Here is an 18,102-nt window from a genome sequence, read left to right on the forward strand (position 1 = left end):
ATTATAATCACCGTGATGTACATTGCATCTCTAGGGCTTATTTATCTTATAATAAGCTTGTACCTTTTGACTCCATCTACCCATTTTGCACCCACCGCTCCCTGCCACCACCTCTGTCAACCACCAATCTGTTCTCTGTATCTGTGAGCTTGTTTTTTAACTTTTTTAAGATGCCACATATGTGAGCTTGTTGGTTATTCATCCTCATCTTATGTTACTGAGAAAGAGAACAGGTAGGTGGAAAGTAGCAAAGAATGAAGAGTAGGTCCCAGTAGATATTGTGACCTCGTTTGGGAAACATATGTAAGGGAAAACTGGATGATCCTGCTCATTTTCGCTCCACAGCTATTGGAACTCCTGGATAGAAAAACATCAGTGGTGAAGTGCCTTGCCGTACCTAGCTGAGCCCTGCGGTCCACAGGGGCTGACAAAATGCACTGGTAGCTCCCATAGAGGTAAAGAATTCAGAGGCAAAAAGATTGGGGTTGGGCTCAAGCTGCCTGGGTTTGGGTCTGGGCTCTGCCACTTAAGAACCAGATGACTTCAGGCAACTTTTGAACCTGTCTCAGCCTCCCAACCCCTCATCTTTAAAATGAGGATAGCAGTAGTACCCATTTCATGGGGTTGTTGTTTAAGGAGGTCTGGGAGGTCTGAGACATCTGGGAGCTAACATTTTTATGGAGGGCACACTTGCTCTTAGGCACCATTCATGAATAGGTCACTTAGCATTCAGAACAACCTGAAGAGCGGGATTCTATTGTGCTTCAGGTGGTGAGTGGAATTGCTGGGTTCCAACCTAAGCTGCTTCAGGGACAGGTGAGCTCAGTGCCTGGCTGTGTTAACAGGAGCCTGTCTGTATTTCAGGCCAAGGGGCAAGCTGGCCTTACCTTGAATCCTGTGTCCTCATTCAGGGAAGGACCACAGCATGTTACAGCTGGAAAGGCCTTGGGGAAATTAGACTCCAAGGCCTTCACTTTACAGATGAGCAAAAGGGACCAGAGATTCTGGTGACTTCTTAAGTCACCCCAGCTAACAGTGGAGGCAGGGCTGGGATCTTGGGCTTCCGTTTCTGGCTCTTTCTGTCATCTTGCACTGCCTCTGGACTCCATCAGGATGGCTGGCTTCTCCAGTGTCCACAGTCCACTGAATGGTTGCATTTCTGACATTTTAGTCACTGCTTTAGAAAGCAAGACTGTCCTTCCCAGACACTCAGGGGAACAAACAGCTGATGTGAAGTCTTGTGAACAAAAACCATTTCTCTTTTTTTAACTTAAAAATTTTACTCAAGTATAATATACATACTCAGAAGTACATATATCATAAATATGCAATCAGTGGATTTTAGTGAACTGAACACTTCCATGTTCAACACCCAGATCAAGAAATAGAAGATACCATCACCCCAGGGCTCCCCGCCTCCACTCGCCCCGCATGCTCCTGTCTAGTCACTAGCCACCCTCCCAGGTCACTACTATTCTGACTTGTAACAGCATGGATTCATTGTACTTGCGTTTGTACTTTATATGAATGGAATCTTATAGTTGGTACAATTTTTGCCCAGCTTCTTCTACTCAACATTACATTGAGGAGATTCATCCATATTGTTGAAGGTTGTCCTAGATCATTCATTTTCATTATAATGTTCCACTGTGTGAATATTCCACCTTGTAGTTATCCATTCTTGGTTAATGGACATTTAGGTAACTTTCTGGTTTTGATTTCTGAGAATAGCATGGCAAAAGCCATTTCTTGATTTTCTTATTTCCATGGAATAAAAAATGCCTTCTAAAAAACACACCCCATCTTCTGCTGCAAAGCACAGCAGAAGCACATTTCTTTAAAATTCTCATCAGAGAAACAAGTGCCCTTTGTTGTGGTTGATTTTATTTATTAGGCTCAAACATGATCCATTAAGAAAAACTGCAACAGGGTATCAGAAAGACAATTAACCCTTTTTATTTCAGTATAAATATAAATGGGTAAATAACAATCTTGACATCTTTTGAAAAGAAATCTCCTGGGATGAAGTATTTCTTTTATTTTCTTTTTAATTGGAGTATAATTGCTTTACAATGTTGTGTTGACTTCTGCTGTACAACGTGAAACAGCTGTTATGTATACATATATCCCCTCTCTCTTGAGGAGGTGTTTCTTTTTAATTCTTGTGGGTTTTTTTTTTTAACCCATTAAGAAAGATCTCCCATCCTTCCTCAGCACTTGATAATGCCCAGTGCTAAGGTACTATGTTTCCAGTTATTCAATAAATTCAGTACCACTGATACATGCTGGGACACACATTAACTTATATCAAGTTTCCAGGCTATATGCCAGTGTTTTGGTTTTGTTTTTATCTTAAGACAGCAAGCCAGGGCTAAGGGTCCTCGCTTTTGCAGAGCTACCTGTGAGCACCGTGACTAATCAGGTGACTGGGTGTCTCCTGGTGGCAATCTTTGCCTCTCAGACAGTACTTACTGCCTGATCTATCTTTCTGAATCACAGATGAGGTCTCAGCAGAATCTGCTCTGAAACCTTCATTGCATCCAGAATGAGGCCCTGACACTGCAGACATTCAAGGACTTGCTGTTCTAGTGCCAATGCTCCTTTCTAGACATTTCTGTCCTTCTGTTCACTCATTTACTGCCTCACCCTTACCCTTTAACAGTCTCCCTGACTTCCCCACTGTTACCGACTGGGGTTCTTGGCCTCCTTAATCAATAAAAATTGACTAGAGGGCAGACAAGAAAGTCAAGGTTGCTCAGCAACTGCAGGCGCTCCGATAATCTACTGTTGTTTAGTTGCTCAGTCATGTCTGACTCTTGCGGCCCCACAGCTATAGTCTGCCAGGCCCCTCTGTCCATGGAATTTTCCAGGCAACAATACTGGAGTGGGTTGCCATTTCCTCCTCCAGGGGATCTTCTGGACCCAGGAATCGAACCCACCCCTCCTGCATTTTTGGGGTTGCGGGTGAGTGAGAACAAGTAACAGTTTAGCTGTTTCCCTATATGGGGTGAAGGTGGGGGTCAGCCGGGATTGGGTTGGAGAATTGGCTTACTTAGGTGGTTTGCCCACCCCTTTGGTAGTGACGTGTGCGTGGAGGGCATTCTCAGTCCCCTGCTTTTGCTCCAGGCTCTTCAAAAGTGGAAGTTGGGCTTTTTGGTCTTTTTGTATCTTGAGTGAGTGAAGTCGCTCAGTCGTGTCTGACTCTTTGAGACCCCATGGAGTGTAGCCCACCAGGCTCCTCCATCCATGGAATTTTCTAGGCAAGAGTACTGGAGTAGGTTGCCATTTCCTTCTCCAGGGGATCTTCCGGACCCAGGGATCGGACCCGGGTCTCCCACATTGCAGGCAGACGCTTTACCGTCTGAGCCACCAGGGAATCCTTACTGTTCATAATATGCCCCAACTGCCCATACACCCAGCTATTTTTAGTCCCTTATAGTTTCTTTGTATTTTGTTGCTGGAGGAGGCCTTTGTCCAGTTGCAAGCACTGCAACAAAGGGTCCCAGGTTTCAGGGCCCAGGTCACTCGTAGAGCGGGTGAGGAATGTGCTTAGCAGGGAGGTCTGGTTTGAGTTCTGTCTCTGCCTTTAACTAGCTGGGTGACCTTGGGCAAGCAAAGTATCCTCTTTGAGTTTCAGTTTCCTTATCTATGTAAGGGAGATAATAGCAGTGTGAACATCGCTGTGTTATTGCGAGAGATACATGCTGGTCGGAACAGCACGGAGGATTCCCTTAACCAGTTGCCTCCCCATCAGTTCAGTGCGCTTACTTCTCAGTGGGTTTCCGGATGTTGTTTCACGGCCTCTTCAGAGCTAGCCTCTTTGGGAAGTGAGGCTGACGTTATTACCATCCCCAGTTCACCAGTGAGAATCTTGCTGCTGTAAGAGGTTGATGTTCACAAGGTCCGTGAGTCATAGAGAGAGAGACCGTCAGGTCTGTCTCTCACGTTGCCTCACAAGTCTTCATCTGCAGCCTCGTTCCAGTTCTGAGCTTGGAACACATTCCGGCTGTTTCCCTGCCTGGGACATCATTGCCTTTTGAAGTCTGCCTCCTCTTTGGAGGCTTGAGAACCCTTTCCTGAAGCTTGAGAACCGTCTCTTGAGACCCCTTTCCTGAGATTTCCCATCACAGGGAATAGTCTTCCCTCTAGAAGTTACTGACCTACTTTATCTCAGAATCCTGCCAGTGGACTGTGGTCCCCAGAAGATAAAGACCATTTCTGCGTGGGAGGCCAGAAAACATACCGCAGTGACCAGTCTCAGGAATTTAGTGACATGATGCTGTAAGCAGTTTTTCAAACAGGTCATGATAGTTTGGGTCATAAAATCAATTTAGTAGAGTATGATCATCATTTAGAAAATAAACTAGAATTGAATGAAATAGAAAAATAGTAATGAATCCTGTATAAGGACAGGTTTTTGGTTTTTCCAGAAATATTTCTTTCACCGTACGTTTATGCCTGGGCTAGGATGCAAAATAGGGTCCTTACTGTGGATTATGTGAAAAATAAGTTTGAACATTTTTTTCTTAGGAGCTAGTAGTGGGACTTCTCAGAAGGAGAACCTGAAACTGGAATTTGGGACTTAGATAGGGCAGGATATGTAATGGTTCTCTAGTCAGACTATGCAGACTTATTTCCCCACTCAAACATGTTTTAGCTGTGTGATCTTGGATAAGTCACTTAGCTACTCTGTGCTTCAGTTTCCTCATTTGTAAAACGGAGAGACTAACCACTTCAGAGAGTCCTCAAAAGCACTCAATGTATAAATATCAATACATGTAACATACAACAATGTCTGGTGCATATATCTTGGCTGTCATTACAGTTATTCTTACTAAGAGGCAGAAGTTACTTTGTATTGTGGGAGTTCTGACTAATCAACCAGAAAATACTTTTTAAGTGTCTAGATGGTATACCTCCAGTGCTAAATAAACAAAGGAAATTTAGGGTACAACCCTCACCCTTATGTTACTTATAGTCTAAATGAAGAGTGAAAAAGAGAAGGACAGTCTCAGGCAGTGAAAATGATGTTGAGTGCATAAAGGCAATAATTGGTCTTCATATTTTTATGGTAGTGTTTGGTACTGCCCTGGGGAAGGTTAAAGCTTTGATCTTCAGTTTCTTCTCGAGACCAACTCTTGGGAACATTTTGAGATTGTCTTGGTGGCTGAGGACAAGGACTGGGAAGTAAGACACTCCTGTGGGGGTGGGGTGGACAGAGTGGGCACAGAATTTAAAAACCGGACTGTTTAATGTATTTATTGAATCAGGATCCTATTGCCACTAGTAGATACTCAGCCTGGAGGAGATGTGGAGATTCCTTTTATTCTTGTGCTTCTTTGGTTGGGGGAAGTTGCCACAATTTACATTTGGTATGTTTTCAAAATGCCATTTGACACCATGATGCTACTCAGAAGTTGCCAAGAGGAAGAGTTAGCCTCTTCTAAGTGGAACGATTCAGTCGCAGCCATGAGTGAGTTTGTTAGTATTTTAGATCATTATTAATTCTATTGAGTGAATCTGGGATACCTGGAGAGACAGAGCAGATCTTTCTTAGTTCATATGCTTTCTTCTAGAGAAGCGCTTTGAAATTTTTATCTGCATTTGAATCACCTGGGGAATCTTATTAAAATGCAGAATTGGACTCAAAAGATTGGAAGTGGGGCCTGAGATTCTGTATGTCTCACGAGCTTCTAGGTGATACTGAAGCTGCGAACCATACTTTGAAGAGAGAGATTCTGATGTACAGAAAGTTAAAAAAAAGACACAAAAACAAAAAATGTTATGTTTATACTGTATAATCCTTCTGACAAATCTTCACCTAATTCACTAAATCCCAGTTTAGTCTGGGCTTCCTCGATGGCTCAGACAGTAAAGAATCCACCTGCAATGTGGGAGACCTGGGCTCAATCCCTGGGTTGGGAAGATCCTCTGGAGGAGAGTATGGCAACCTACTCTGGTATTCTTGTCTGGAGAATTCCCATGGACAGAGGTGCCTGGCAGGCTATAGTTCATGGGATCGCAAAGAGTCAGATAGGACTGAATGACTAAGCACAGTTTATTTAGTCTATGTCCAACAAATGACTGGACATTTAGATCTTCTTTGCTGGGATGACATGTTTTCTATATCATAATTAAAGCTTTTCAAAGTGGTTCCCTTAAGTAAAGGCAACCCCAATTTTTGCTATTATCTGTAGAATTTAAATGTTATTTTATTGAGACAAAGAGTTCTTTAGTGGGAACATTCCGGAGGATCTCTTACACCAAATGCAGTTTAAGTAACCACAGGCTAAGTGAAAAGTAGGCAGATATATTTCAGGAAGGGAATGTGGCAGTTTGAACTAGCCCAGTCCATCTTCCTGCAGGCGTTTGCAGCTCAGAATCTTCTTAGGCTATTCCGGGTTCTCTGGGTCATGGGATGGTGGTCTGGGGTTTTGTTTTTCTGTGATGCAATGGTCATTGTTTTTGCTTTCTAATCCAGCCTGCTGTTCTAACAGAACAGAAAAAAAGTAGCAACAGGTATTCGTAGAGCTGGGAAGCCAAGTCACTGAGTGTCATGCGGCTCCCAGACCTGGATCTGGGCTTGATTGGTCTTTCTTTCTTCCCCACAGGGGTACTTTTGCATGTGATGGGGGATGCCCTGGGGTCAGTGGTGGTGGTGATCACGGCCATCATATTCTATGTGCTTCCCCTGAAACGCGAGGACCCGTGTAACTGGCAGTGCTACATTGACCCCAGCCTGACTGTCGTCATGGTCATCATCATTTTATCATCTGCCTTCCCACTCATCAAGGAGACTGCTGCCATTCTGCTGCAGATGGTCCCCAAAGGTGTCAACATGGAAGAGCTGAGTAAGTCATGCCATTCAGATCTCAAACCGCTGCCCACTGAATGTTCTTCAGGCCAAAGCGCCAGCATTATTTCAGAGCAGTGTTTGATTTATGTATCTTGAAATACTTTAAATCACCAAGCAATTGAGACATCCTTCTATGTTTCGTAGACGACTACAGCTACTAAGATGACTCGCAGCTCCGAGAACCAGAGGTCCTTTTTAGCCCGTCATTCTCTGACTTTACCGCGAGTTTTTGAGAATGTGTTCCTTGGGCAGTCCCTATTAATATTCCTGGGATATTTATTGACTTCATGTCAAGGATTTATTCTAACTCAGATAAGGCCACTCTACCCAGGACTTGATTTGTATTCCCCCTATTCTGAAAATATGAGTCATTCCTTCATATTCTAGATCCTGCTTTCTAGTTAATTGATTTTGTGGGCATGCAAGTCACCGTGTGTCTTAAAACACAGGCAAATGGACCATGTTTCAATCCACTCATTCAGTAGTGAAATCTGTTTCTTTGCTGTGCTCAAACAGAAGGGCAAGCTCTCACTGCAGTTTACGTGCATCTGAGAATAACATTTTTAGAGACCTTCTAGAATGTCTAAATGGGAGCTGTCCAGATATTGGTGAGAAACTGAATTTACAGCTTTAGTTCTAGTGTTTTTAAATGGAAAGAATGTTTTTTATAGGAAAACACTTTTTTTTTTAATGAATCTTTGCTATTTTTCTATCATTACTTCATCGGTGAGACCATGAACATGAACTAAAGCCCAGGCCCACTATGTGGCTGAAAATTGGAAGACCTTATTTCATGACAGCTAGCTGAAATTAGATTTGATGGGTCTTAATACACTGTATTGCCGTGGCTAGGCTTTCCCTCCAGAGGCGTGATTTACAGTGTGACTGTTCTGCATACCTAATCTTTGTGCAGTGCTGCAGGCTGGGGAGGACAGAGGTGAAGGAGGCTCTCTCCAGGGGCTTGTTTCCTCATGGAGAGAGCAAAATAAACACATACTGGGTTGACCAAAAAGTTCTTTGGGGTTCTTCCATAACATCTTGGAAAAGAATGAACTTTTGGCCAACCCAATGGCAATTTGTGATATATATCCTTTTATTGCCTTTTAACAAAGTTATATATATATGTATATATCCCTGGAGAAGGGAAAGGCTACCCACTCCAGTATTCTGGCCTGCAGAGTTCCATGGACCACATAGTCTATGGGGTTGCAAAGAGTTGGACATGACTGAGTGACTTTCACACACATACACATACATATGTATATATATAAAGCAGATATTAATATTAAAATTAGATTGTAATAACAATAGCAACACTTTAATGGCACTGATTACATGCTAGGTAATATTGTCCAGATGCTTTGCTTGTATTAACTCATATTAATCTTAAAATAATCCTATGAGGTACTGTGATTATCTTAATTTCCAGGTAGGGAAACTGAGGCACAGAGGGACTGGGTAAGGTCATGCAGGTCCTGCAGGTAGTAAATGACTAAACTGGAATTCAGATTATCTGGCTATAGGTTGCTTGGATTCACTGTTCAATACCATGTTTATAAATGCTAGAAAGTATGAAAAATATAGAAGAGCCTAAATAAGGAAATAGAAATCTCTCATAATCCTACCACCCAGAAATTAACACTCAGTATTTTTGTGTCAGTCATTCACTGAAACAAGACTTTATCTGCCTAAGAATTTTTGTATGTGTATATACACCATTTAATTAAAAAAAGGGGAAAAGATCATGCCACATATACAGTCCAGCTACTGGCTTTTTCATTTAAAAATACCTTATATACCTTTCCTCATAGCCTTAAATATGCAGTTTGCTTTTTCACAGCTATGTCATCACCTGTCACATAATTGACTGTTTCCTTGTTGTTTCCATTTTTTTTCATTAACACAAAAAGTATTGCCCAAAGCATTCTCATATGTAAATATTTGGTTGTTTCCTTTTGGTTAATTTCCTAGTATTAGAATTGCTGCTAAAAGTTTTTGTTCTATATTGCCAAATCCCCTTTAAAAAAAGGCATCCTATTTTATATTCCTATGCCAATCCATCAGAGCACTTAATGCCTTGTACACTCAACAACCTGGGCATTTTGGGAGGGCTGTTGTGAATCTTATTTTCTTCATTTGCCTTTTATGGGCTAACCCTGTATGTTAGAGGAACTCAGAGAGGAAGAAGAAGATTATGGGAAAATGTGCTCGTATAGGTACAGCTGTTTTCCTTTCTTTATTCTTAATAATGACATCATTCTGGTGAGAAGGCATACAGGGACCCTACCTGTCCCACGGTGGTTCCATGTTCCAATTACAGCCCTCACCTTGACTATTGTTTTCTCTTCCTTATTCTAGTGAGTAAGCTCTCTGCTGTGCCTGGAATTAGCAGTCTCCATGAAGTCCACATCTGGGAGCTTATAAGTGGGAAGATCATTGCCACTCTGCACATCAAGTGTCAGCAGGATGGGGGAGATCAGGATGCCAACAGAAAAATTCGAGAAATCTTCCACAACGCCGGAATTCACAGTGTGACCATCCAGTTTGAGAAGGCAGACCTGAAGGAGCCCCTGGAGCAGAAGGACTTGCAGCTGCTCTGCAGCTCCCCTTGCATCGCCAAGAGCTGTGCCAAGCAGCTGTGCTGTCCCCCTGGGGCCCTGCCACTGGCCCATGTCAATGGCTGTGCGGAGCACAATGGCTGTCCCCCTCTAGACATGTCCCAGAGTGATGTCCTCCGTAGACGACAGACCACCGAAGTGGCTATTGAAGTATCTTTGGAAGGTTGTCTGACTGACCACGGACAAGCTCTTGGCAAACCTCAGGAGGACTCACGTTATGTCAACAGCACACATTTTTAATCTGGTGCCCACATCAGTAAGACTATATAGACGAGGCACTTTGGAACCACTCGCTTGGCTTGTGGGAAGAACTTTGTGGGCTATAGGCACTGACCAGTGAGCACGCTCTGTGTTCCGTAAGTAGCTGGTGGTTTGAGATGCTAGTTGAACTGGTCTAATTATTAATTATTATTAATTGTTATGTGACTGAGAACTCCTTTACATTATCCTGGGTGTTTCATGCTGCTCTTCAACAGTTTTGTTTGAACATTTATTTTCCGAAGCAAATGCGCTAGTGTACACATCAGGGACATTGAAAGCTGGGACTCTGATCGTGGACGCAGGATTCAAAGTAGCTTTTTGTTTTAAATTGACTAGAACTTCTAGCTGACTCTCAGGTGAGCTCATAGCCAAGTACGTCAAAAAAACTCAAGAACCATAACAGCTATATTCTTTTCCATTCCACTGGGTGACCATAAAAGAGAAAAGTTAGGTAATCCTATCATGGCAGAAGTTTTTTTTTCTTTGACTCATTTTTTAATGAATGTAAAATGAATACCTGGTAAGATAGAAAATATTCTCAGAACATTAGAGGATGTTGAGTTTACTGAGGATGTGGAAAGGCAGGAAGAAAATGCATTTTGATGATTTCTTCATTTCAGGAAGTGGTGAGAAAAAGACTTTCTGCTGTGAACTACAACTATTCAGTTCAGTTGAGTTAAGTCTCTCAGTTGTGTCCGACTCTTTGTGACCCCATGGACTGCAGCACGCCAGGCCTCCCTGTCCATCACCAACTCCTGGAGCCTGCTCAAACTTACGTCCATCGAGTCAGCGATGCCATCCAACCGTCTCATCCTCTGTCATCCCCTAATCTTCCTGCCTTCAATCTTTCCTAACATCAAGGTCTTTTCCAATGAGTCAGTTCTTTGCATCAGGTGGCCAAAGTATTGGAGCTTCAGCTTCACATCAGTCCTTCCAATGAATATTCGGGACTGATTTCTTTTAGGATTGACTGGTTTGATCTCCTTGCAGTCCAAAGGACTCTCAAGAGTCTTCTCCAACACCACAGTTCAAAAGCATCAGTTATTTGGCACTCAGCTTTCTTCATGGTCCAACTCTCACATCCATACATGACTACTGGAAAAACCATAGCTTTGACTAGATGGACCTTTGTCGGCACAGTAATATCTCTGCCTTTTAATATGCTGTCCAGGTGTGTCATAGCTTTTCTTCCAAGGATCAAGTATCTTTTAATTTTATCCACCACCTGCAGTGATTTTGGAGCCCAAGAAAATAAACTACAACTATAGGTTGCTTCAAATGTTTAAGAATACAAGATGCTTGTGTTTTTCACTTGGAAGTATGGGAATATCTCTACTTCTTTAAGTATGACACAGTACTTAAATACTGTCTTTTAGAGTCAGTCCAGTTGGGACTGATATCATTTATTGCTTGTTAATGATTTGCTTATTTACCCAAATTTCCCTTGTGTTTTCTTTTATATGATCACATTGATCTATGTAGCATTTACCAGGAGAAAATGAGCTTTCTCAGGATAGAAGAATATATGACATTGAGTATGCATTCTCGCTCCCCCAAATAAGCTAGATTGACTTTCCTTTACTTAGATATATTTAAAGATATTTATTATAGTTTTCAACTAATAATTTTATTAAGAAGTATATGTCCAAGGGAGAAACAAGCATTTCTTAAATTACTGCCTTTAATGTGTTTCAAGGAGGTTACATCTTACTTTCTCTGACCCATATTACCAAGCTTCAGATACATTTATTACAATCTGATTTGCTTGCAAAATGAACCTATATTAGTATTGGAGAAACATCTGTCACGTGTTTAACAAATTGTTTAGGCAGCAATGTTTTAATCAGAACAGTCTCAAAATAGGTATAAGCAAATGGGAGGTGCCTTACTAGACAACTAGAATCTTTGATTCTAGGGTTGCAAAATTGACTGAGAAAGATCATCCCTTAGACTGTAAGCATTGAGTCTGCATGGTCTGGAATCTGCACAGTTCTCGTAAGAAGTTATGGGTTGGGACCAGAAAAGGCCCCCACATTTTTCAGCACAAACACCATTAAAAAGCTGTGTCTTAGTTTTAAATTCTAAAGCTGAAGTAAAGAAGCAACTGTGGTCAGTAGCACAGGAAATTTTTTATTCCTGTTAAATTCATTATCTGAGTTTAAATTGGTCATGAATTACATAAATATAAAAATGCATATAAAAATGCCTAAATATGTTTTTATCCCAGAAGTTTATTAAGCATATATACTTAATGGTATTATATGGAGCAGCCTGGCAGGCTGCAGTTGATAGGGTTGCAATGAGTTGGACACAATTGAAGTGACACAGCATGTACACATGCACGTAGTGTATATAGACTTAAAGCTAAAACGAGAGAAATATAAGACATTTTTATTTTTAATGTTGAAAGTATGGCATGTCCTCACACAAAACGAGGATTCTCTGTCTGTGAAACTCACCACAGTAATATGCGGATCAAATTCTCTTGTGTAAATGTTGGTTGAAATATATTGATTGGAGTCAAAGAAGAAATCTGTCTTTCACTTCCAGATTTGAAGGTCTAATTTGATTTTGTATCCTTCTGCCTTCATGAAAAAGAGGAAAATATCATTTTATCGTTTTTGTGCAGCTGGATAAAGGAATGCATATTCATTTACATCCAAATAATATTCTTTAATTAATCTCTAAAGTATTTGTCTGCAAAGGAAAAGGCTCTTAATTCCAACATAATTAAATCTAACCTCAGGAAATTATCTTGATGGACACTTATGAACATACCAAATTAGGGAATATAGTTTGGCTTGGTGTGTTTAATAATGTCCAAACAAGCTAATTAAGTGCAATATTTTTGTATTGGGTTAAGTGTTAGCATTTGCCGCCTCAGGCATCTGATGCTTGCTCTATGGTATTTTCACTTTGGGTTTTACTCTCCCTTTTAATTTAAATTCTCCCAATGCAATGCAAGAGTTTTCTTTTTCCCTTTGCATATTGGCCATGGTGCCTGATGAACAGTGGATTTAAACAACACTGTTTTTTTCTGAGATTAGAAAAGTCCTGCTACCCAGTTTAGCATTGCTGTTTGTTTAGGTTAGTTCCAGAAAAATTCCCTCTTTGTCCCTAGGAACTGAAAATAACTTTTTAAGCGTCTAAGGAATTCTTTGGGTGTCAGATCAGAACCAGCCATCAGGCCCACTAACCTGGGGACACGAGGCAACACTTAACCATTTCCTCCTATTTCTATGGAAAGAGTCCTTTCCACATTATTTCAGCACCAGTTATAGGAAATACCATGTCTGCTTTTATTTCCCAAATTTCAACTCTGTTTTTGAAAATAGAGGTTGATTTTTTTCTCGTATTTGGCCACTATGAATGTTCATTGGGCTATCAGGCTCCATTGTTGACAGAAAAAGAAATTATCCCTTTAATTTTTTGTTCACTAAAATAAGGAGACATTGAGGAAGAATTTAGAATGTTCTCCATACTTAGCTACTTTTTGTTTGTTTTCTTTCTTCTCTTTTTGGCCACCGAGTGGCCAGTCTCTAGTGGAGGTACATCAGGAACTGAAAAGCTCAGTTGGAAGGGGTACTTTGAATGTCAAAGAGATCACTGAGGTAGATTTGGATTATAATAAGGCAGCTGCCTTTTGAGGTAGTAAGATGTTTTTTTTTTTTTTTTTTTTAATGCTGGATCTTAGTTTTCGGACCAGGGATCCAACCGTGCTCCCTGCATTGGGAATGCAGTCTTAACCACTGGACCTCCCAGGGAAGTCCCTCTTAAGCTGTGCCAGTCTTGACCTTCTGAACTGGATAACTCTGTGTTGCGTGGGGCTGTCTGGTGCCTTGTAGGACTTATTGCAGCATCCCTTGACCTCTACCCACTAGATATCAGTAACTTCCCCCGCACCCCACCCTACCGAGTTGTGACAACCAACAATGTTCCCAGACACTGTCACAGGTCCCCCAGGAAGCAGAACAGCCCCTAGTTCTGAGTCTTTGACTTAACCTAAGGGTTCTTGAGGGATATTGTGGGTGAAAGACCTTCCAGGGTCCAACAGTCCTTTTAATATAATCACTCTGCAGAATTTACTCTTTAAAAAAATAATTTTTAAAGATGAGACCAAACTGTAAAAATACAGTTATCTTTATATAGGAATTTGGATAGTTAAAGAAAAATACAAGTTGGCAAAAATAAAGCCTTTACCAACCTGATTGTACAGTTCAGACCATGTAACAGTGAATGAAATGCTCTCACTATTCTGTGATGATCTCTTCAACTTTTGACTATCCTCAATTTGATGGACTCACTGCTAAATGAGAAGAGCACATCAGCATGATTGATTCTTGGAGTTAATGTGCTTAATTTTCCACTGATTTTAAACCTGATATTTTTTATTATTGGTCCCTGACAAACAGCTCATCTTAGGGCTAATGACAAATTCAGGCGTTAAAAAAATTTGTTTTGTTGTTCATGACTCATTTACTCCTTTGCCAAATTATATCCATTTTTCCCCCAAGAGGACAAAATACATTTCCTGACTTAAATTATCCCAGATTTAATGTATCTTCACACTCTTGCAATTAAAGATTGTGAAAAAAGACTGGTTTAAAAGCAATGATGAAACATGACCTAGTTTGGGTTTTTATTTAAGACTGAGCAAGCATGCCTATTGTATAGCCCTGTCGCTGATAAATTGTCACCTATTTGTGCTTCTGAGTGTATTTGCATGTGATTAGCCACAGGAATAAAATAGAAATGAAGTTGTTGAATCTGGAAACTGGCTGCTCAAATGAAACTCGCATCAGCCTCTAGTCTTCACCGTCATCTGAATGTTCTTAGGAATCTGGAATTTAGCTAATGAAGATGTGTCATTTTTTAATGGAATTTTTCAGGTATTTCTTTCTGGACTTTTTTTGTTTACATGGAACTTTCTTGCATATTGCTAGGTGGATCAGTGGTCTCCTTTTGGTACGAAGCCAAGACACTGAACCTGCTCTGAATTCTGATGGGAATAATCCGGAAAGAATGTTGATTTTCAAGGGAGAATGACTCCTTCCTAGAGATCTGAAATTATGTTACAGTATTGTGGAGTTTTGTTGCTTGAAGTCTTCCTTCTGTCCTCACAGGCGATTTTGCTGAAGTATAATTGTCACATTTGGGGGAATTATTAAAACTCTAAGATATAAAGTTTCAATAACTCATTGCTAATTGCATGTGAAGTCCCCCAGGGATATATGCACAGGTGCATACCTTTAAAAGCAAAAGATGTTCGATGGTGCTGTAAATAAAAAGGTTTTAAAATAAACACAGGACTGAGCTATGTTTGTGAAAATTAGGCAGCTCAAAGTACCTGAATCATTTTGTCTTTGTCACTTACCTAAGTCCATTTCCCGCACAGTAGCTTGTTGGATTGATTTCAATAATTTGGGACTAATTCTCTGTCTCCATTTCTCTGTTCTCTTCTTCACACCCCTCTGCTACCCTCCACTCTTGGCAGAAATGTCACCAATTGACCCCACTACCTTAGTTTGGTAACCTGGACTGATCTGGTTTTTTAGTGTTTGACCCTGGCCACCTGATGGGTTTGTGTAGGAGGGGAGCTCCTGTGATTTAGGGAATGGTGAGAGGCTGGGCTTTCTCGGAGAGACCTTATCGATTTGAAAATCTCTCCAGTGAATTGACTGGCAACTATATGACTGTTGAATAAGGGGAGCAGTCTCCCACTTCTTTCAGTTGCTTTTATGTTATCAATCAATCAACTGATTAATCAGCATATACTTATTATAAACCATGTGCAAGTTCTTCTTGCTTCTAAGGAGGTTATAGTCTATATGTGAAGCCAAAAAAGGCAGTCCAACTTTGCGGGCTTTTAAAGAGAACTGCATTATAGCCTGGATGTCTGGGGGGTGGGGGGATCTTGGGCTGGAGGGGTTCTGGCACTCAAATGTGCACATGCTAAGCCCTGGGCAACATTTGCAAAAGGAGAGGCTTATAGAGCATTACATGACCATCGACTTGCTTCAGCTACAAGAGTCTGCAGTATGGAGCAGAGGTGAGAGTACTCAGTACTCCAGGGCTCAGGCTATAGAATCTCTGACTACTTCATTAAAGATATTTTTAAAAATTAATGTTTTGGCAGCATAGCATGTGGGATCTTAGTTCCCCAGCCAGGGATCCAACCTGTGCTCCCTTGCACTGGAATGTGGATTCTTAACCACTGGACCCTGACCCTGGGAGTCCCTCTGACCACTCCATTTAAAAGAGGACCCCACCTCTCCCTGTGTCTCTTACCCTCCTTAATGCTTTTTCATAGTACTGTCACTTAGTAACATCATATTACTTATTTATTTTCTGTCTCTCCAACTAGAATAAGGCTTTGTATAATCAACCACTGTGTTTTCCACCCTCTTTGCCAGTGCTTAGAACAGTGCCTCAGTACCTGGCACATGAATGAGTAAAGAAGTAAATACATAAATATGCGAATAAGCATCTGAATGAATAGGTTCAACACTTGGTGTTCCCAGTGGCAGGCTTTGGACAAATCATTTAGCTTCACTTCCCTTCAGTTTTCTTATCTATATGTGAGGTTAATGAGGAAGGCCTGTGTCACCTTCCTGCTGCTGCTGCTGCTGCTGCTAAGTTGCTTCAGTCGTGTCCGACTCTGTGCGACCCCAGATACGGCAGCCCACCAGGCTCCCCCATCCCTGGGATTCTCCAGGCAAGAACACTGGAGTGGGTTGCCATTTCCTTCTCCAATGCATGAAAGTAAAAAGTGAAAGTGAAGTCGCTCAGTCGTGTCTGACTCTTCGAGACCCCACGGACTGCAGTGTACTAGGCTCCTCCGTCCATGGGATTTTCCAGGCAAGAGTACTGGAGTGGGGTCCCATTGCCTTCTCCAGTTACATTCCTTACAGGGTTGTTATAGGAATCCTAGGAGATCAAGTGGGTAAGATCAGAGTTAAAAGTCAGTGGATTTTATTTTGTTACGCTTTCAACTCGGAGTTCATACCCTTCCTTCTCTTGTCCCGCCTCCTCTCATCTCTGTTATCCCATTTTGTCAGTTAAACACCATTTAAAGCTAAATGGCACTAAACAGTGGTGCAATCAACATGGATAAAAGTGAAGAAGAGAGAATGAAGAGTGAAGGGCAACTGCTCAGAACATGTCTACCTGAAATTGGCCTTGGAGTAGTTCAGTGGGTAGAGAAAGAGGGAGAGAACCATACATCTGGAGAACTGAGACTTTATTCTCTAGGCAACTGGCACTGAGATTTCACAGCAGGGAGGCTGAGGGGGGCAGATTGGGGAAACGGCAGGAACAGGATTTGGAGAAGGGATTTTATGCAGACATCTTTCCCACCATGCTCTATACTCCTCTGTGTTCAGGGTTCAAAAGGTCTGCGACCTTATCTCCTGCCCCGCCCAGGATCTTAGGCCCTGGGAGTGGTTGCTAAGGACTCCCTGGGCACGTTCTCCAGGAATCTGCAGACACTCCACATTTGCTGGGAGTTTGTCTCGGTTCTGTTTTCTTTAATGAAGTATAGTTGATTTACAATGTTGTGTTAATTTCTGTGGAGAAGGCAGTGGCACCCCACTCCAGTACTCTTGCCTGGAAAATCTCATGGACAGAGGAGCCTGGTAGGCTGCAGTCCATGGGGTCGCTGAGGGTTGGACACGACTGAGCGACTTCACTTTCACTTTTCACTTTCATGCATTGGAGAAGGAAATGGCAACCCACTCCAGTGTTCTTGCCTGGAGAATCCCAGGGACGGGCGAGCCTGGTGGGCTTCCGTCTTTGGGGTTACACAGTCAGACACGACTGAAGCGACTTAGCAGCAGCAGCAGTTAATTTCTGCAGTACAGCAAAGCGATTCAGTTATACATCCATATACACTCTTTTTTAAAATATTCTTTTCCATTATGGTTTATCATGGAATACTAAATGCCTTGTTGTTTATCCATTCTATATACGATAGTTAGCATCTGCTGACCCCAACCTCCCACTACATCAGTCCCCAAACCCCTCCCCCTGGCAACCTCTATGTTTGTGAAACTGCTTCTGTTTCATAGATAGGTTCGATTGTGTCATATCTGAGATTCCACATATAAGTGATATCATATGATATTTGTCTCTCTCTGACTTCACTTAGTATAATAATCTCTAGCTGCCTCCATGTTGCTGCAGATGGCATTATCTCATTCTTTTTCATGACCGAGTAGTAGTCCACCACATCTTCTTTATCCATGAGTTTATCCCAGTTCTACAGTTAGCCCTTCTGTTGGTTTTAGTGGGAGCATTCTGCCCACAATCCCCACCTCCCATGCTCCTTCCCCTGAACCAACTGGAACCTTGCTGCCGCATTTGACGCTA

General features: G+C 41.7%; 1 protein-coding gene across 2 annotated transcripts in view; it reads left to right on the forward strand.

Annotated features, from left to right (window-relative positions):
• SLC30A10 (solute carrier family 30 member 10) overlaps window positions 1-10,235 on the forward strand; it is a 35,168-nt gene extending 24,933 nt beyond the window's left edge. For both annotated transcript variants that reach the window (XM_070384495.1, XM_070384494.1), the window contains exons 3-4: window positions 6,612-6,851; window positions 9,215-10,235. In XM_070384495.1, coding sequence (XP_070240596.1) covers window positions 6,612-6,851; window positions 9,215-9,714 — 740 coding nt within the window. In that variant the 3' untranslated portion in view covers window positions 9,715-10,235. The remainder of the gene's footprint in view (window positions 1-6,611; window positions 6,852-9,214) is intronic.
• Window positions 10,236-18,102: the final 7,867 nt, after the last annotated feature.

The sequence above is a fragment of the Bos mutus genome, chromosome 16 (genome assembly GCF_027580195.1).
Source record: "Bos mutus isolate GX-2022 chromosome 16, NWIPB_WYAK_1.1, whole genome shotgun sequence".
NCBI classification, from domain to species: Eukaryota; Metazoa; Chordata; class Mammalia; order Artiodactyla; family Bovidae; genus Bos; species Bos mutus.